Genomic DNA, 21,372 nt, shown 5'->3' with positions numbered 1-21,372 from the left:
AGAAGTACACATACATGATAAGGCTATAAATTGTTATTACTTTGAAAGTAGCTTTGACCTTAAACTCAAAAAGGGTCTCGGGGAATCCCCAGTGCTCCACAGGTAGGCTTTGCATACTTGGTTTAGAGAATAGACCATAACCACTAGCTTGAGAGATTAGGTTGAATTCTAAATAATTTTATCTATAATAAAATCAGCTCCCTATATAAAAAATCTTGTACAAAATTCTGAGCGGTTTTGAGAAAGATGTTACCGAACTGAGTATCTTAAGCAAGGCAGTAATTCACACAGGTGGTAAACTAAGATAGAAATGAACTTAAAGTGGTGTCAGAGATCTCCTTAAAGGGATATAGAAGAAGGAGATGAGGCTACCTGTGTGCTAAGTGGCTACGTGGAAGTGGTGTCTGGATAGTTCAGAAGCATTAAGATTAAAGAGGAGGAAATGAAAGGACTTACAAGGATGGATCTTGTGTAGTACAGACCATTGTTTACATTTTGGGTTTTGTAGGGTGACGATGTTTTGGTTTGAGAAACAGGTGAAACTGTAAGTGATGCAGCCGCTGAGGAGGTCTGCCTTTTATAAGCAAGGATATTGAGTGACTTTATGTAGGTAAACACTGACTTATTTTTGAAGACAGTTTGTACAGAACCAAGATCAGTTTTGAGAGCTTGTAGCTAGTAGCTAGCCTTTGAATGGAGCTCTCGGCTGCTTACCAGTGAGCCTTTCTTTATGATGTGGCAGCCAGCTTCCCCACTGTAACAAGCATAAGGATAAATATCACGACCTGCAGTAAGAGTGGTTTTTGGGTTAATTGTAAATGAGAAAAAAAATCTTAATCTTTCGTTATTCCACATTTTTTAAAAAGAAGTGTTAAATCCAGATAAATTGACAGTGAAAGATAAAATAAAAAAAGTCTAGAAATATACAATATCTTCATGGTCTAAGAATAGGCAGTGATTTATTTAATAGCACCTAACTAAGGACATTATTAACATAACTTAGTATCACTATGATGAGATATCTGATGGAGAAACTTTCAGGAGGAAAGTTTATTTTGACTCACAGTTTCAGGGTGCCTCAGTCCATCATGGTAGGGAAGTATATGAGATTAGAAGAGTGTTATAGGTCCCTCATATCACAGTGAACCAGGAAGCAGAGTATAAGCCTGAAACCAGGGGCTTAGTATCACCTTCAAAGGCCTGCCCCCAAGGAACCATTTCTCCAATTAAGCCCTACTTCCTAGAGGTTCTACAGCCTCCCAAAACAGTGCCACCAGCCAGGGAACACACATTTAAAGCATCAGCTTGTAGAATCAAACCACACTCAGAATGGAAAAGACAAGGCACATAGTTGGCAAAATAAGCAAGAAGATCATACAACAGAAAACAGTCAGTGAAGACAGAGGATGCCCACTAGTCAGTCAGCATCCAGTGATGGTGAAGCTATCGGGGTGCTGAGATAAGACACGGAGGTACAGAATATTTAAATAGAAGGGTTAATTTCTCAGTTTCTAAAGCCAACTAATCCAATTCAGGTAGTAAAAAAGCAAAGAAAATCATTCTCTTGATTTTACAGTCCAGAAATTAAATTGTTGCTGAACATCTCAAAGCTTGCGGCTCTTCTTTCTATTAAGGCTCGCCTGAATAATCCAGGCTGAGATCTTCTCAGATTCTTACTGTATTTGAGAAAATACTTAGAGCTTCAGGAATAGGGTGTGAACATATTTATATTGGACATACAGCCCAATATAGGAGACAGACTGTACTGAGGATAGGTAAGCTCAGGAATATTCTAGGGCTTTTACTTCCTGGAAAGGTGTAAAGATATGTAACTGCTTTGGGAAACTGTTTAATAGTCTCTGCTGAAGTTGAAAGTCCACATTCCCACTCTTAGGTATGTACTCAGGCTAAGTATGGATGCATTTTAGCCAGAAGTAACATAAGTAATATTTCCAACAGTTGTGTTTCTAGAAGTTCTAGATAAGAAGGTTTCAAAATCCTCATCTGCATTAGACAGTCTTTTACACTGTGGAACATTCTGCGTGAGAATGAGAATGAATATACCACAATTACATAAAGAGCATAGTTGAATTTCACAATATTAGGTGTTATATAATGCCTTTACAGAAGTTTAAGAGCCAGAAAAGCTACTAAGTATAGTGTGTACTCAGACATGAACACACAGATATACTGGATACTTCCCCCACCTTGTCCCCTACTGTTGGCCTTGAACTTGCAGAGCTGAAGTAGAGGTATGTCATCATGTCCAGCTACAGTGACCCCTTTGATGAGATTTATCATCCAGGCCTGTGGAAACTTCTCTGTAGCTGTAGCTGGGTAAGTGGGGTTTATACTAGAACATGTCTAGCTTTAATGTAATTACATATAGGAATGCTGTGCTTTATATTTGCTAGGAATATGTCCCCAGAGATCTTATCCATATGCTAGGGAGACTCAATGGCTTTTTTGTTTTTCAGTGTAATCAACAGCAGGAAAAACAACTCAACTTAGGGATCTGGGGACTGACTGCTATGCAGAGTTATCAGGCCTACGGTACAGTAGGAACTTTAACCTAAGTCCCTGTTCTTTCATCTTGAGTGAGCAGCTCTCTTCCCAAGTGTTTTCTGCCAAGGTGTGTTTTCCATTTGCTTTGTGACCTTCTTGGATATCCTGCAGAATATCTCAATAAATCAATATCCTCCCCCGCAACCCCCCCCCCCGTGCGTGTGTGTGTGTGTGTGTGTGTGTGTGTGTGTGTGTGTTTCACATGGATTTGGAGATCCTGATGCTCAGAATTCTGAGAGTTACTATACTATGTCAGATTTGGCACTGATATTTGGATCACTTACTGTTAAAATTTTTATAGTAAGGAGTACCTATCTCCTGGGAATCTTTTTTTATACAATAACAGAGAACTAGCCAACTCTGCGTGGTTAGCTTTCTAGTGACTAAAGAGAGACAGCTGAGCATGGTGCTGCACACCCTTTAATCCCAACACTCAGGAGGCAGAAGGAAATGGGTCTCTATGAGTTTAAGTCCCCCCACATACACACACACACAATCTGACAAACAGTAAGACTGATGAGTCCCAGTGAGCAGACAGATAGAGGTCATCCCAAAGAGTTAAGCCTGCCTAGCTAGCTTCAATTTTGAGAACATGAGCTCACTCTGTGAGGTCTTCCTATTTTATTTGGAAACCTGAAATGTTTATGATGTGACATCCACTAATTTTTGAAGATTAATTTTAATATCTGCTGGACAACCAGACAGGGCTGAGTAAGATTAAATTGGCATTTTACAGTTTCTCTGGACTGACTTCTCACTGTAAGCTATTTCTTCCTAATTTCCTTTAAATCAAGAAAGGAAAACAATAGGAGTGTCTGTGTGTGCATTTTACAACCACTTTGAGCATCTGTTCTGAATAACATTTCCATATTACTTTCATAATAATGAGATGTATTTAGTCAAATATATACAGTTCATATGGGCATAAAAGGGATTTGAAGAAGCTTCCTATAGCTGGGATGTGAGTTGCAGGGTTGCCTATGGTAAGATTTAAGCATCCTAAAGAGTGCCATAAGCAGCTTTCGGGGGAATTCGAAAGAGACTGATTTCCTGAAATAGATAGGTCTGTTGGGCAGAGTGCCACAGCAGACAACATCTACAGGAAAAGCAAGAGCTAGGGATGAGCAGTCGGGATGGAACAAAGGACTCGCTCCTCTACTTCTAGGGAACAGCGGAGTTAGAGCAGTGATGGAGCTTTAGCTGTGTGGTTGGCACTGTATACATGTGTTGGATAGGTAATGCGTGTATTCTTAGAGCATCAACCCTGGGTTAGTGACATGTCCAAACTTACAGACAAGAAAAGGGCAAAGTTGGGAATTGCACTGTTGCTAACTGACTCCAAGACTATTCTCATTTTACACAGTATACTTTGTGTGGAAAGTAGGCTGAGGCAGGTACATTGTGCAGAACATGAATGCTTGATTGAGTATTCTTCAAGGGCAGTTACTCTACAGTAACTCAAACTAGGTTCCAGGAGAGCTAAAGTCAGTAGAACTGGAAGCAAGACAGTAAAACAGAACAATGAGAAATAATGCACCTGTTGTATACATAGAACTCCATCTCTAGGTTCCACACCCCCACCCGCTTGAAGGGACAAAAGTCAGCAGCAGAATGGGAAGTAAAATTGCATGAGATTCCCAAATGAAATCCCTGAACTGGTGAGCTCACTGTAGGAAATGAAACAAAGGCAGGACCTTAGAATTGTCGCTTGCCTTTGTTCGCTGCTGTTCTTTTGTAGGAATTTTAATTTGTGATGAATTTTCTTGCATTCTTAGAATATGCAATCTTGAATATTTGTACTGATAAAGACTTCCTTAAGAAAAAGACAAAATGGAAAAATTAATTATTTTGAGTACAGTAGGTTGTAACTAGTTAAAGTTGCATATTATCTTAAGACTGAACAATTGAGTAAAGTTTTAGCTGATTTTTAAATGCAAATAATAAAAAATTCATGAATGTCTCAACTGTCATCCTTCTAATTTTTTTTTTTTAGTATTAAAAGACTGATTTGTTCACCAGTATGACTTTGGTCCAGTCAAGGTTTTTTGGTTTTGGGGTGGGATTATTTTTGTTTGTTTGTTTGTTTAAGAATTATTTTCATTTTTAAACTGGGTTCTCATAGTGCCATCTTGGAGAGCGGTTTAGAAATAAATGGTATATGGACAAAACAACAGTCCCACCGTCCTGAATAACTGTGTTGCATTAGAGAGCATAGGTTGTGATTTTTGACTATGAGAAGTCAGTTCAACACACTGGGTTCAATTCATGAGCTGTTTTATTATTATGTAGTGCTAGACACTTATTTTTTTATTTTATTTTTCTTTTATTAGATATTTTCTTTATTTACATTTTAAATATATTTCCTTTCCTTGTTTCCCCTCCAGAATCCCCCCAGCCCATCCCCTCTCCCCTTGCTTCTATGAGGGTGTTCGCCCACCCACCCACTCACTCACTCACTTCCACCTACCTTCCTACCCTGGCATTCCGCTACACTAGGGCATTGAGCCTTGCCAGGACCAAGGGTTTCTGCTCCCTTGATGTCTGACAATCTGACAAGGCCATCCTCTGCTACATATGCAGCTGGAGCACTGGGTCCCTCCATGATACCCTTTGGTTGGTGGTTTAGTCCCTGGGGCAGGGGGCTCTGGTTGGCACTCTTATGCCTGGCATTTTCACTGCTGCTGCTCCTTGGATTTGCAGCTGTGGAGTCCCACGTACGGTATGAAGAGCTGATCTGCCGCTTTCTCTTCCCTTACCAATTTTACTTCCTAATCGTTTCAGTGTTAGATGTATGTCCTGCAAGTTGTTCATCTACCAGAAATGGCAGAGGAGGGAGGAGGGGCTGACCTGGGGTTTTTCCACAGTACCCTTGCTGTGCCACTGCCTTCATAGAAATAGTTATCCTTTGTGATTTTTTTTTTTTTGTCATGTTGAATCTTTACAAAAGGTACTTCTCAATGTTTTGAAGATGAATAGGTAAGATTGAATCTTTATAATACCCTGTGTCTCCTGAATTCTGAAAAATTACTGTTTGCTACTGTGCAGGACAGTTTTGCTTAGGAAATAGCTAGAGTTAGATGGTATTGAATTTTAATGTTGGTTTTAAAGTTAAATGTGGCAGAAAAGCTTGATGGTCATATTTTACTTTTATCCCTGTCTGTTTACCTAAGTATTCAGAGAATATATATATATATTCTTTTTTGGATGTTGTGGCTTTCAGTTATACTGCCATGCTTATCCACATCAGGAGGAAGAACTCCTTTATTATATATTACTTTAATCTGTTGCTTAGTGGCATGGTATAGTAGCGGACTGAATCTGTATTTTTATATTGTCTTTTCTCTAGTATCTATCCCAGGGAATCTTGTTAGGTGCTCTCCCATCTTCAAGTGGTCTCCATTTATATAAAATTTTAAGTCTAGAGATAATGCTTTATAAGTCGGTTTTGTGCCTCTCTTCACAAGAAAATGTCTGTCAGCCCCGTTGAAGTGTTGTGGCATGTGTTAAGAAATGTACATTTTGCAGCAGTGAATTCTCGGAATGTTGGTTCCAGAATCTTAACACCTTATAAAATTGAGTACCATGAAGAGATTTCATTTTAAATATTATATTTAGTGCTATTTATCATATGACAGATAAAACTGAGGGGAAATTTTAATACTAATCTATTTTAAATGTTTTAATGGAATGTGCACCTGCTCCTCCCTACACATTTCTTAGTAAAAAACAATAAAACAAGATCTTAGTGGTTGCTTTGAATTTAATATATACAATGCTGTAAAGAAAATCTGGGCTCTTACAGTTGAAAAAAATGTTTTAATAATCTTCTCAGATGATAGAAGATGGCTGTGATTACAGGTGTGCACTGTCCACACCCAGCTAGGTCATTCCTTCTTTTCTTTCTTTCTTTCTTTCCTTCTTTCTTTCTTTCTTTCTTTCTTTCTTTCTTTCCTTCCTTCCTTCCTTCCTTCCTTCCTTCCTTCCTTCCTTCTTTCTTTCTTTCTTTCTTTCTTTCTTTCTTTCTTTCCTTCTTTCTTTCCTTCTTTCCTTCCTTCTTTCCTTCTTTCCTTCTCTTTCTTTCTTTCTTTCTTTCTTTCTTTCTTTCTTTCTTTCTTTCTTTCTTTCTCTCTTTCTCTCTTTCTCTCTTTCTCTCTCTTTCACCTTCATTTGTTTGCTTTGGGACAGGGTCTTACTGTGTAACACTAACTGGCCTAGAGCTTGCTATGTAGACCAGGCTAGACTGTATCTCACAGAGGTCTGTGGGTTTCTGCCTCTGGGTGTGTGATTCAAGGAGTGTTCTCCATGGTGATTTGGGACATTACTTTTAAGGGTAGATACCTAGTCTGCAGCTTCTTTTTGTAAGGGCCTTGTGGTTCTTAGTTATTAAATTTGATGATCTTTACCCTCAACAATTGTTAAGTCATTCAGATGGAGAAAACGCTGGTTTTTGTGAACAGTGAATGCTTTCCTTAGGTGCTTTCCAAGTCAAGGCAATTTCAGTGACAAAGAGTTTTCTATTTCAAGTATCTATTCTTTTTTGGTCTGTAATAACCTTTCTTTAGAAGGAATTCTTTTTAATAAGCCTGCTATTACTTACTGATTGCTGCCATGGGTTGTTTGTGCCAAGTCACCAGTTTTCTGGGAGAAAGAGCATGTGAAATTCTTCCATCTCCCTTTATTATCACCTTCAAGTGGTTCCCAAATACTTCCTGGGTCCCAGTATGCAGTGACTAATTTCTCTGTCCCATTAGGTTTTAATTTTACTCTTCAAATTATAAATGTTTTTAAAAGTAAACATTTTTTTAAATTAGGCAAATAGCGTCTTCACAGTTGAGAAAAAATTAAAGTCAGTCACATATCACAGAAAACTTAGCGTTCCCATTCTTGGATATGTTTTCTACTGATCTTTTATAATTAATGGCTGTTCCATTAGCACTATTTAGCAACACATTATATATATAGTCCACTGTGTACATTTTCTTCCTGAGAAAGTCATTTAAAATGTTAATGATTCCAGAGATTTTTGTCATTAATTGTATTTTTTGATGTTGGACACTCAGGGTGTTTTCTTTGTATATGCTTTGTTCTTTTTTTGATTATATTATAGATATTCTATAGATTGTCATGCTTAAGGAAACAAATGGCTCGTTTAGGGAGCAGTATTTGTCTTCTGCAGGACTCTTGAGGTGAATTGCTAAATTTCCTTCCAAAATGATTAAATCCCATTTCTCATTTCACCAACATTCTGCCCAATTCTCAGTATTCACCACAACAAAATTACGTTAGGTGGTAATCTTTAAACTTTAATATATCACAAGTTAATGCAGACTTGAACAAAACTTTAAATAGCTAGAAATTACGTAGTATAACTCATAGCAAAACTTAGTGGTGCTCATGATTTTAAGAGTCCAAACTAAAATTAACTTTGGGGTGGTACAGAGTCTTCAGAAAGAGGTCACTTTCTCCGGGGAAGTAAAATACTTTCTGAACCAGCAAAGACCTGCTTACAGAGAGGAGCTTGAAGTAGGAGTTCACCAAGTGTCCTTTGCTCTTTACGTTTGCCGTGGTTAGGGAAAGAGCATATTGATGGTTTTCCCTCATTATAGAACACAGGCTTGGATAATGTAACACTGAAATCTTCTGCTGGAATTCTTTACTGATTCTGTGCTGATTTCAGGTGTGCAACAGAAGAACATGGCACAGGAAACTAATCACAGCCAAGCACCTATGCTTTGCTCCACTGGCTGCGGATTTTATGGAAACCCTCGTACTAATGGCATGTGTTCAGTATGCTATAAAGAACATCTTCAAAGACAGAACAGTAGCAATGGTAGAATAAGCCCACCTGGTAAGTAATCCAGTTAAAACAGCAGCATTCATGACGACACATGGCGTATGTGCAATGCTTTCGTTCACCTCCTCTCACACAGTGCTACCTTCATATCACTAAAACAACATTAGAAAACAGATACTAAAGCAGGAACCTATATACTGTGTTGTGTGGGGAATTGATCTTCCTTTGAATTTATCAGGTCTTGGGCTGTTGGAATATTAACCTGCAGTGTGTTGTGTTGCAGCAGCTTCTGTCAGCAGTCTGTCTGAATCCTTACCAGTGCCGTGCGCAGATGGCGGAGTCCCAGACGCTCAGTCGGCGCTAGAGTCTACGTCTTCACCTATGCAGCCAGGGTAAGGCCACTTTCTGAAAGAGAACTGACACTAAAGAGTATTGATCTTATGATAGTTTTTCATCACTTCACTAAGGAACACTAAAACTACTGCAGGATTTACTGGCCTAGAATTATATCTGACTGCCTGCTACTCACTAGTTACAAGATGTTTTGTTCTGTTCTTTGTTGAAGGAGAGTTCTTTTAAGTCTTCAATCCCCTTTTCAGACATCTTTTCTTCTCACACTGCATACTGATCTGCTGCTCTCTGAAGTTAGTGCTCCACACTATAGTCCTTGGTCTACAAATAATATTGCCTTGAATCAGAAGAGCCTTGGTTCAGATTCTTTGTTTTTATCATAAGGCAATACTACTTTTTCTGTTTTATATTTTTGTTTTTAGATCTGACGTTAGAGATAGAGGGATGCATACAGAAATATGTGTTTTAAGCTCTGAAAGTCATGGTGCATGCCTGTATAATCTCAGACTTGAGAAACAGGCATGAAGACTGAGAGTTCAAAGCTAGGCTGAACTATACAGACAGTTTAAGGCTTCTCTTAGGTGTGGAAGCAAGCAAGGAAGGAAGGAAGGAAGGAAGGAAATACTTATTTCTATCTTATTCCGTTATAAAGTAGGCTATTAAGTTTTTCCTTTTAAAAAATTCCTCATAGATGCTCATTTACAACTTTAATATTTCTGAAGCAATGTAGGTATATCCTGCTAGTTTTAATTTGGAGCATTCATGCAATTTGGGATTTTTTTTTTTTTTTAAAGGGACTTTTGCTTTGGTTTTCAGAGCATAAACTTTTGGCCCTAATTAGCCTATGGTTACTAAGCCCTATGATGTTAGATTACAAGTGTCTGTCTTCTATAGGAAGTGGGACTTTACTATGTCCTTTTAGTTTGTACGGACATGTAGAAGATGATCTTTTCAAACTGAAATACTGTTGAGTGCAATCACACTTAGACGAAGGAGGCATGAGGTTCTCTTGAGCCGAAGGACTTAACACCATCCTGGCAACAGAATATGCCCCCATTTTTAAAATTAGAAAACTAACTTTTAAGACTTTATGTTAAAAAAATAAAAATATCTCTTGCTTTTCTAGCCCTGTATCAAATCAGTCACTTTTATCAGAATCTGTAGCACCTTCCCAAGTGGACAGTACATCTGTGGACAAAGCAGTATCCGAGACAGAAGACCTGCAAGGTTTGCATATGATAGCATTTGTTTATTTGACGCTTAAGTTCTGTGGGCCAGGGACTAGCATAGATGTGGGTATTTAGAACAGTACCTGTCCATCATCTATGCTTTGTAAGTTTTATTATGAGGAGTGTATTTTATATTCTCAGATGTGCTTGAAAAGTGTAATTAGAGTGACCAGTAGAAGTATTACACTATTATATTCTGTTGTGTTGGTTAAATACCAAAACTCTACTCTCCAAGCACCAAGGTTTGCAGGAACCTTGCTGATTTTGGTTTTGACTAATTATCCAAGAGGCTTTTCTTCTTGGTTCCAGGCACTCCTCCTCATGTGAACTACAGTGCAGTGGTCACATCCAGCTACGTGCATTTATAGTGTGGCACCCCAGGCTCTCACCCTGGTTCCATAGATTCAAGTGACCCAAGAACTCTGAGAAACTTATCTGAAGGCATTTGCAATGGGGAGGCATTTAGGTTTCTAATCTCTGCTAGGCTTTCTATCCTGTCAGCCCAGGGAGCGTAATAATGACGGTGGTGTCACATTGTGGCAGGGTTTAAGGAGACAACACACTGACAGAAAAGTATTAGTTACAGAAAAGGGCTTTATTAATATGTTTTTATGAGTACAGGTACCAGAGGCATCTGATCCTTTCAGAGCTGAGGTTGCATACAGTTGTGAGCTGCTCATTTTGGGTGCTGGGAGTTGAACTTGGGTCCTCTGCAGAAGCAGTATGTGCTCTGAACGCTGAACCATCTCTCCAGCCTGTTGATCCTGATTAGTTTCAGGCCACAGACACAACCAAACAGAAATCCCAGGAGCAAATAGTTTTAAGAGGGAGGTTATCAGAGAAAAAAAGAGAACAAAGCTGCCAGTTACTCAGGAGAGTAATGTGTGTTGTGTGTCTTGTAAATAGAACACGTTTTAAATTGCTATGTGTGGAAAAATTCACAAAAATTAGAGGGTGTGGTGGCACATGCCTTTGATCCATCCCTGCAGCGGCAAGCGGATTTCTGAGGATTCAAGGCCAGCCTGTTCTGCATGGCAGGTTCTAGGACAGCAAAGGGTACATAGTGAGACAAAACAAAATAACCAAAATAAACAAACAAAAAAGATGAAAGATGCAGTGGGAGTTGAACGGTTTGATAAAGGTAGGTGAGTTAGTAATGTAGTATGTAGGTACTTTACACCATTCTGATGTATGGAGAACATCAAAGTTTGCTCCAGCTCACCTGCGTGTGTTAACCGGGAAAGTGGTTATGTCATATTAGGAAGACTGCAAAATGTTTCTTACAAGTATGCTTTGAATGACATTTAGATAAGCATTAACTTTTAAGTTCATTAAAAACTTAGAATTCGTAATTTCCACATAACAGAATCTTCAACAAATCAGATATAAGTTTCAGTTTTACCCACATTTAGGAAGGAATTAGTTTTCCACTTGTAAAGACTCTCAATAGCATCCTTTGGTGTGTGTGAGTTAGTGTATGTGTAGAAGTGGAGTATGGGTGTCTGTCCTCAGGTGCCAACCAGTGTTCTCATTTTCAGTCTTTTTGTAGCTAGAATTTACCAAGTTGTCTAAAGTGACCAAACCATTTACAAGGGTGGGCCACTGGCCCCAGCTGCTTTTTAAGTGTAGGTTCTGGAGGACTAATGCAGGTCTTCATGTTTACAGGCAGCTATCTCCCCACCCTAAATAGCCTCCTTTAAAAAAAAAAATCTTATTTTTAAATTTAAAATACTTTGTTTTGTCAGTACAAATGTAAATATGCTCCTTTGTATATAGATACTTAACAGTACACACTTCCCCTGCACATAATTTGCCTGCTGATCAAATCAGAGAATAATGCATCATCGTTTCATTTATTGATTGACTGAAAAGAGACGGAACTGCCTCTGCAGCACAGACACATGTTACCAGCTGTGTTCCCTCCACAAGACAGTGTGTTGCTTGTGAGCTGGGATTCTCTGCATCTTGCTGGCATGTCCAATCCCTTTGGTTCCCCCAAGTAGGTAGGATCGACTGTTAACCATGTGTGTTCCACTGTCACTGGGGCTTTCAGAATAGCGTTTTATCTGTTTATAATGTTTATTCTGATATGATGCTGCGAGGTAGGTGGTGATGCTTTCATTTGTCATCTTGGCTCTAATTCTCATGCTTAAATGGAAATTTAGTCTATTGCTGTATGTTATCTAATTATCCTTTTTAAATTTTTTTTAAAAGATAGTTTCTCAAGCTCTTAAAAATCTAAGACTTTTCAGTTCACAAAAACTAGCTTAAAGACAAAATGAATGCATTTTGGTACAATCAACAATACTTAACTAGATTGGCTTCTTTGAAGATAGAGCTGAACTTTGGTTGCCCTCATAGCCCTCCAGGTCTTGGGTGTGCCGACTGAAAAGAGGATGGGGTTTAGATGTAGAGCTTCTGGTTTCCCTGACATTTATGCGCTGCATTTTCATCATTTTTGAATCATGTCCTCCTTACAGGAAATTTGAAATTATACAGACCATAGGTCCAAAATGAGTTATACAAACAGTAAAGGAAATTTGCTTTGTATATTACTGCCCTGTTGATTTGGGAGTTCAAGGAGGCTTCAGATAAAAGATGGCTGCAAATCTTTTCAGTGTAGAATAAATCAGTTTTGTGGAGGGTTGACTGTCAGGGATAAAGCAGGGAACCAGGATGCTTAGGGAGTGTTCATGGCAGTCAGAGGAACTGTTAGCTAAGATGGGACTGTTCTTTAGGAAAGCCTACGTGGAGTAGAAATCAGGGATTTCATCTGATTTTGAAGAATGGTTGAAAGCAGCCAAGACAGTCTTGGAAAAAGTTACAATACTTAACAGTTCCCAACTTGAAACTTTATTAAAAGATAGTGATTCAGACTGAAGTGCTATTGTGAAGGAACTCACATAGGTCAGTGGAATAGTATTGATAGTTCAGAAATACACTCAAGCTTAAGGGCAGTTCATATTAAACAAAGGTCTACGGTCATTTAGTAAAAAAAAAATAAAAGCCCAATCAAAGAATGAATTCACTAAAAGTGTAAAAATTTACCCAAAGCGTATTCAAAACCTACATAAATATAAGAGCTGAGACTGTAAACACTCTTAAGGCAACTGTACATTTTGTAGCCTTAGATTAGAAGTTTCATAGCTGAGACACCGAAAGCAGTAGCAACCGAAGAGGATAGATGGATGACTTTTTTGTTTTCATGAAACAAATGGAAAAGCAGCACAGAGAATGTATTACATGTCCTGTTTATTAAGGATGGATAAGCAAGAAATAAAATTTCCTGCTGGGGCTATAGCTCAGTGGTAAAGCATTTGGGCGGTATGCATGGAATCCTAGTTTAAATCTGTGGTAGCTGTAAAAATAAGGAAAGGAAGAGTGAAAGAAAGCAAAATAAGACAATTAAAAATGGTTCAGTTCTCAGCATCCACATGGTGCTTGGCAACCATCCCAAAATCTCAGTTCTAGCTCAGGGCATAAACATGCATGTGGTGCACATAGTACATGCAGGGAAAACACTCATAAATTGTATGAATCTTTTAAAAAATGTATGAATCTAATGAAATGTTTAATAGAGCTTTGGAAATTCTCAAAGAATTATTAAGATGTTTTTAAAGGAAAGAAAAATAGGCAAAGGGTCTGAATAGATATTTTTCCAGAGAAGATGTGCAAACTGACTGTCAGAAATGAAATGGTTCTCTACAGTAGTCACCAGGGACCAGCAAAAGCAAACCCATAATTAATTAGCACTTGGCCCCAGCAGAGTGTGGCAATAGCAATAACAAGTATTGTTTTGGTGTGCAGAGGTTAGGACACTTACACATTATGGGAATTCAGAATACTAGAGATGGTTTGAAAAGCAGTCTAGAGTTTCTCAAAAAGTTAAAGATAATTACCAGGTGAACTAGCATCTTCGCTTTTAATTCCAAAGAGAATAATAACGTGGCACTTTTTCTTTTGAATGCTAGTATCAGTGCTAATGTGATTTTTCTCATGGAAGTTAATTTTTCTCTCATTTTACATAGAAATTTTAAACTAGGAAGAGCTTACATTTTACTTAATTTAAACCCACATCTATGAGGTCCAGATCAAAAAATTATTATCCCAGTAGTTGGTTGTAATTGTCTGCATTGAATGTCTAGGGAACGTTTGTACTGTGTCTTCACTAGGCAATAGCAGAAGTAGCGTAATGATTTGAAGCTCCTCAAAAACTATTCTGACCCTTCACTGGGTTGGAACTCGGTGGTTGAGTTCTCTTACATGCTTGGGTCCTGAAAAGGTCCCACCCCCCGCCCCCCAAAAAAAGCTTTGTCTAATTTTGAGAATTGCCAAGATTGTCTGAGGAAAAATATATCCTATAATATAGAGGTACTGTATCCACGACCAAGAGAAAGTAGACACATTAAGATGGTGTTTGGGGTTGCTTATCAATGCTGTTTTAATTTGTTTAGTTTTTCACTATGTTTATGAATATGTTCCAAATAGAATTAGTGTTTAAATTGTATTATATACTTACTATTACATTTCTATTCTTTTTCTGTTTACAGGACCCAGAGCAGAGGGCCTTGTTCCTCTTGAATGTGATCCTCCATGTGGGTAGTAAAACCACTCTTATCTGTCCAGTGCTTTTTTCTTTTTTTTAAGTATCTTAGCAATAATGGCAGTAGACCATGTCTAGCCAGGATTCCAGTTAGCAGTTCAGCTAGAAGGCATAGTACAGTTTATTTTGCCTCTTTTATGTTGTTACATTGGCCTCCCCACAGACCTGTATGACCAGGGGGTGTGACTAGACAGTCGTGTGTTCTTACTAACGATTGATTGGTGGTGTATTTCTAATTCTCACTTTCCTATATGAAAACCTATCCAGTTTTGAAGAAATTATACTTTCTTTGGCTTTAAACTGTTCTTTGGCTTCTTTGCTACTACATAGCTGTCTGTTTGTGATTGAATAGTTCCTTTAACATAAACAGAATTAGATAAGGCATTCTGTGGTTTTATAAGGAAACAGTAATTTCTTGGAACCAGTCTTCCACAGATTCCTAGAGTCTGTTTAAACTCGAGCTGTGGATTGTAAATGAGGTTGTACTGAGAGTTGGGCTTGAGCAGATGTTCCCATCATTCTTGGTGCTCTATCTAATACTCAGCAGACTAAATGCAAGCTCTAGCTCAGGAACATTTTCACACAACTGTCCAGTCTTTAACTTCAAAGTTACATCTACCACTGGGGATTTGTCTTAGGTCTTCAGGCTAAATGGTAAATGTACTGTTGAAGTATGAGACACCACTTGTGTTCAGACTAAGAACATGAATTTTTACTCTTCTCCATTTCCAAGTACTTCCCAAAATGTGTCTCAGTAGTTACGTCAATTTTGTTTAGAATCTGCCATTGGGCTACTGATATTTGAGAGTTAATTTTTTTTTGGCTACCACATTTTTTAGAGAACAGATTAGATATTGTGGCTTACAAATTTTAAAGATAATATTCAGGCTTATTTTGGAATAGTTTAAATAATTATTTTTGAGTTTTGTTTACAGAGTCAAGCCTTACCTAATACTTTTCTAGAAGTGGGAACTTAAACAAGATATTTACTCTTTGTTTATAGTAAGCTGACATTCCAGGTGTACTTGTTTATAGAAAATAAAAAGTTTGTGTCCCTATTTTGTTTGAAAAATACAGTATAGCCAGATGTTGTAGCTCACACCTGTAATCGAAGCACTTGGTTGAGGCAGGAAGATTACCATGAATTTGAGACCAGCCTGGGCCGCAGAATAAGACCCTGTCTCAAAATCCATAAGTAAGAAATAAGGATGTATATTAATAGAAATTTCTCTGGCCTGGTTTTTGCTTGTGTAGTGAAACTTTGTTTGGAAAATTCTTCCTTACTATTCATTCACTTATAATTTATGGTGTTTGTGTCGTGTTTTTCGATACTAGATCAGTTAACATGCAGTTTATAATCCTCTCACTTTTTTGAATATTTGCTGTAAGTAGCTTTTCTAAGAGGAACTGTACTGTGGCCGTGGTAGTGTTCTCCATAGATATAGTAGGTAAGTGATTTGATATGGCCCCCGACAGTTGTCCCTTGAGTGGCAGTAGCAGCAGGAAAGGCTCTGGTAACAAGTGATGAGACAGTTCCCTGCCTTCAGAGGATCCAGTTAAGCCAGGTTTAGTCAAATAGATAAAGTTTTAGAAAGCACCACAGAAGCTTAGGAGAGGGTTTCCTATTCTGAAGCTGTGGCTTACATCAGTGTAAACAGGAAAGGCAAGATGGAGTTAATAGCTAAAGATCATGCACAGCAAGGACCTCACAAGAGCTTTACAGGTAAGAGAGAGGTGTGTCGTAGGAACTCCAGCCCTCTTATGGCTCAGGCATATGCCAGCTTAAGAAATAATGTCATGTGGCCAGAGAGAGTGACAGGAATGATCAACGTTCCTGGACCTTGAGCTGGGGAATGTTCAGGGAACCATCAGAATGTTTCCAAGGATTTGCTTTTCACCCTCAGAAGACAGATAAAGAGGAGTCGGGTTGGTGCCAATAGCAGGGGTAACAGAGTTGAAAGCTGCAGAGTGTTGATGAGGGAAGGGAATTGGATCTTGACATTAAGGAACACACATGGCTGAAATGGGAAAGCCATTGGGGTGGCTTGTAGAAGTAACACAGAAGGATGTTCCCAGGATAGTCAGAAGAGCAGTGACTCTTGGAAGAGGCTCTGGGTGTGACAAAATGGGTGAGTTGAACTTAAACTATTGATAAGCCTTTTATTATTTCCAAGTAGATTGCAGACTTTGTCTCTGGGACACTCGGGAGGGCCAGAGTGACAAGGAACAAGAAAGGACGCATTGACAAGATGTAGTAGCCACCGTTCCACCTGAGTCTCAGTACATCTGCTCTTGATTTTAGGAGGGAAGCGCAGTTTCTAGTTTTCATCGTAATTACATCGTTTTAAAGTTTCCATGTTTCTTATTCTTTTTCCTCCTAGCATCTTAAGTGCTTTTGGGAGTAGAAATAGTGTTGAGAAATATTTTCATTTTGTTGCTTTAGCTGGACTTCTACTTACTCTGTTAACAAGGCTCCAACAGCAATCCTGGGTACTGGATTATAGGCATGTACCACAACACTTGACTTAAGTGATTTCACATAAAACTTTGAAACGTTTTGAGAATGTTACTATTCCCGTTTTCTGAGAAGTCTGTTTAGATCAGACTGTGAGCAGTGTTAAGAAGTTTTCATATGGCTGTTTTCTTCTTGAACATTCCCTCAGACTTCCTAGGTATAGGCAGTGTCTTTCTCTGTCTCTCTCGTCCCACTCTAGATAACAAAAGAAGAAAATCTGTAAGCAGGTGTTTAGAAGACCCATTTGTCTATTACAGATCACCATCTACCTACTTGTACACCTAAGTTTAATGAACAGATGGTCATGTTTTATAAATAGTGGGAATTTACGAGTATCTTTTCTACCTATAAATCAGTTCCTCAGATAGTCTTTAAATTAGAGATGCGTGGGATAATCTACGGTGAGAGCCAACCATCACCAAACACCAAATCTTACTAAATAATTAAATTTGCCTCCCTCCTGTTTCTGTCAGCTTCATTATCAGACACGACACAGCAGCCATCTGAAGAGCAAAGCAAGTCTCTTGAAAAACCAAAACAAAAAAAGAATCGCTGTTTCATGTGCAGGAAGAAAGTGGGACTTACTGGTAAGGAACTCCTTGGATGATTTAAAGTTAAGACCATGTACTGGAATAATTTACGCTCACTGTTACTGACCAGTTAAGATTGTTGCTGCCTCTATGAGCATTGATATGAGGTACTGTCAGTTTCAAAAAAAATTTTTTATACTTTTAAAAATTTATTTCAGTTGGGTTTTATTTAGAGTATTTGATAAGTTAAGCTATTGTGGTGAATGCTGGAAAAGGGCAAAGGTTTGTCTTTTGCCTTCATGGGGATGGGATTTTTGAGGGTCCTTTGGTGAGCTGTGAGGTGTTTTCTATAACATGGTGCCGATCATAGACCATAAGTGGTCAGTGAGGTCAAAGCAAAGCAGCCTGGTGGTGTGTAGAAGACAGCACTGGTATATTACTGGTGCTGTAACTCAGCTGTCAAAATTGTTAAAGGGGAACCATTCAAAAGTATTTAGCAAAGACTGTCCTTTAAGCACAGTCAGACTGCCCTGGACATTCGGGGACAGGAGATCTGTGATCAGGGGAAGTAGAGGCCTGTCAAGGAGAGTGCAGCCTGCACTCTGACGACGGAGCTATGGCTGAGCCCAGGGCAAGCCTAGTACTGGAATTTACTGGAAAGTGGAGTAGCTACAAATAGTTTTTGCTGATTTGTTTTTTAAAGGCATAGTGACAAATACTTGTATAAAAATCAGGAGTATGAACAGAGAACAGTGAAAATTATGCTTTAGAGGAAGGCATGGTAGCACATGCTCATAGGAATAGTGTTGAGAAAGATGTTTATTTTGTTGCTTTGGCTGCAAAAGTGGGGGCAGAAAGATTGTAGTTCAAGGCAGCATATGCTACGTGAGATATCTCCAAAAAATAGAAAAGAAAATGACACCTTAGGATCAGCTTCTTGCTGAAACGTGGGTTGGCATTGAGGAAAGAGATTAAAGTATAACCTAACTGTCCCATTCCTCCAATATATATTTAACTTAAAATGTACATATTTAATATCAAACACATCTTTTAAGAGTTTGATGGAGTTTCAGACTCCCTAACTGCCAGGCTAGGACTTAGTTTCCATCTAATTTAGCTATTATTTGCTTCTATTTTCTATTACATAAATTTTCAGAATGTTTTCAAAGTTAAAATGGGGTAAAGACAGTATCAACTGTTGGTTAGATATTGATTATTCTTGAGCCCTGTTTCCCCAAATCCATACCAACATAAAAGCCTGATTTGGGGGGCACCACTGTCACTCTTCCTGCAGCTCTGTATGAGTTTCAGCTCAGGTCATAGCCCTAAAGTTAAGTAGCTTTTATTGGGTGTTTTTGGTATGTTGGACACTCACCTGGTCCTTAGAGTAATTGATGATTCCTTAAAAAGTGCATATATGAGACTCAGAGAAGCTTAGTGAATTGTGTCTGATATTGAGGATATTGACCCATAGAAACCTGCTTCAAAGGGTCTTCTTGGTCTTTCCAGACAGAACTCTTAGCATCTCCTGAGAGCTCAGCAAAAAGGGAAATTGAAGGTATTACATTATCACTCAGCACCAGGTCTTCTGGACTCATTGGTCTGCTCATAATTAAATGTTACAGTTGCCTTCTGACAGTAGGCTTGTTTCTACATTGTGTGTATTCAGTTTAAAAATGATCTATTTTCAGTTTAGCAGCCTTCTGGGAAGAAATTGTGAGAATATCACAAGTGAAGAACCAGCTCAGAGAAGCAATCAGGGCTTGCCCCAGTACAAATAAGTATATGTGGATGGGAGCAGGACAGGAAGCTCTCTGATAATGACAAGGGTTACTTAGCATTAACTGTGTGAAAAACGTAATATCTCACCCTCCCATCTAACCCGTGCTGTACACATATTCATCCATTTCCAGGGTTTGAATGCCGGTGTGGAAATGTTTACTGTGGTGTGCACCGATACTCAGATGTTCACAATTGCTCTTACAATTACAAAGCTGATGCTGCTGAGAAAATCAGAAAAGAAAATCCAGTAGTTGTTGGTGAAAAGATCCAGAAGATTTGAACTCCTGCTGGAATACAAAATCCTTTGACTATCTGCAAACTAAACATTGACTTGAGGTTTTTTTTCCTAGTCCTTGGGAATGTAGAGCACCGTATCTTGCATAGACCGTTGAATCATGCATGTCATCAGAAGAATAGATTTTTGGTTTTTTTTTTTTTTTTTGAAAATGACTCTGAACATTTATTTCCATTGCAGTTTCTGTGGCTGAAAAGAAGTATTATACTTTTAAGATCATTTTAATTTTAGTTGAGTGCAGAGGGCTTTTATAACAAATGTGGAGAAATTCTGGAGGGCTGTGATTTTTCCAGTATTAAACATGCATGCGTTGATCTTGCAGTTTATTTCTCATTGTGTATGTATATATAGCTTTTCTCTGCAGCACGATTCCCTTTTGATAAGGCCCTTCTGGGTACAACTAGTTATCAGTAACTGAATGTATCTTAATCATTACAGCTGCTTCTGTTTGTTTTGTTTTTCATTAACAAAGGTTATACATATGTTAGCATATAGTTTCTTTACACCCACTATTTATGTCTGAATCATTTGTCACAGGAGAATATGTGCTGACGAGATTCTAAATTTGTGGCTTTTGGTTCTTTTTTTGTTTTTTAAGTGAGGGAAAGAAAAGCTGAGTGCATTTCACTGCTGACTTCTAGTTTCTTTGATATTACTGTTCATTGGTCTGTGTGTGCACAATATGAAGAATGCTCTGGTCATTGTGCGGTATTTATGTTTATTCACCAGTCTTTGATTAAATAAAAAGGAAAACCAGAAAAAGAAGTGCTACTTTTCCCTTGTCTTTCTGGTAGTTAATTTGGCCTGTTAAATCTTTAGGGCTTTGTTTTTCTAATATGGTAAGAACACCACTGTTGTTTGTCTCACATCTAGTTATGGCTTATTTGTTAGGACAAATTGTGTTCCTGAGTTAAAGACCTTAGAATTTTTTCAAAACCAAGTTACTGAGATGTGATATATTCTGACCTTCCTCTGACTGTCCTGCATTCTTTTGCACCAAATTAAAATGGGTTCATTACGCCATAGGATTAGAGGCAATCAATGCTCTTAACCACTGAGCCATCTCTCCAGCCCCCCAGTACAAATTTCTTGGTGGGAAAATGTTTAATTTTAATCAATATATAGTTTAATATATTAAAAGTATATAGCTGATCATGTGAATAAATTTAAATGAGGATTAGCCACTGTATATCTCACTAGATTCAGATAGAGAAATCCAGGCCTGGTGGTGCCTGAAATTCCAGCACTTAACAAGACAGATCATTGCAAACTCAAGGCTAATCTGATCTGTCTAATAAGCTCCAAACCAGAGCTATATATACTGAGAATTCATCCTGAAAGGGGGAAAAAAGATCTTATTCATAATTAGCAAAGTAACAGGATTAGAAAGAGATTGATTGGTTAGTGGTCCAGGCCTTTAATCCCAGTACTTGGGAGGCAGAAGCTGGTAGATCTCTCTGAGTTCAAGGCCAGCCTGGTCTACATAGTGACTTTTAGGATAACCAGGGCTGGAGATGGCATTCAGACTGCATGCTAGGCAAGCACTCCATAGACCTATATCCTCAGACCTATATTTAGGCAGAAAATTTGAGGGAGCAGAGAGATAGCTAAGTGTGTGAAAGTACTTGCCACAAAAACCTGATTTCAGAACCAAACTCCAGAGTTGTCATCTGACCTTTACCACATTCAAGGGTAGGCGTGTAAGTGC

The 21,372-nt window shown here is 38.4% G+C and overlaps 1 protein-coding gene across 4 annotated transcripts in view; it reads left to right on the top strand.

Annotated features, from left to right (window-relative positions):
• Nucleotides 1-20,429, top strand: part of ZFAND6 (zinc finger AN1-type containing 6) — a 60,858-nt gene extending 40,429 nt beyond the window's left edge. For 3 of the 4 annotated variants that reach the window (XM_080914751.1, XM_080914752.1, XM_080914753.1), the window contains 6 exons: nt 8,243-8,413; nt 8,643-8,751; nt 9,837-9,937; nt 14,490-14,534; nt 17,531-17,644; nt 19,501-20,429. In XM_080914751.1, coding sequence (XP_080770877.1) covers nt 8,260-8,413; nt 8,643-8,751; nt 9,837-9,937; nt 14,490-14,534; nt 17,531-17,644; nt 19,501-19,649 — 672 coding nt within the window. In that variant the 5' untranslated portion in view covers nt 8,243-8,259 and the 3' untranslated portion in view covers nt 19,650-20,429. The remainder of the gene's footprint in view (nt 1-8,242; nt 8,414-8,642; nt 8,752-9,836; nt 9,938-14,489; nt 14,535-17,530; nt 17,645-19,500) is intronic. The other variant, XM_080914750.1, reaches the window with a different exon arrangement.
• The last annotated feature ends 943 nt before the right edge of the window (nt 20,430-21,372 follow it).

The sequence above is a fragment of the Micromys minutus genome (assembly GCF_963924665.1).
Source record: "Micromys minutus genome assembly, chromosome: 3".
NCBI classification, from domain to species: domain Eukaryota; kingdom Metazoa; phylum Chordata; class Mammalia; order Rodentia; family Muridae; genus Micromys; species Micromys minutus.
The sequence above is the reverse complement of the archived record's forward strand: the minus strand, read 5'-3'. Positions and strand labels throughout refer to the sequence as shown.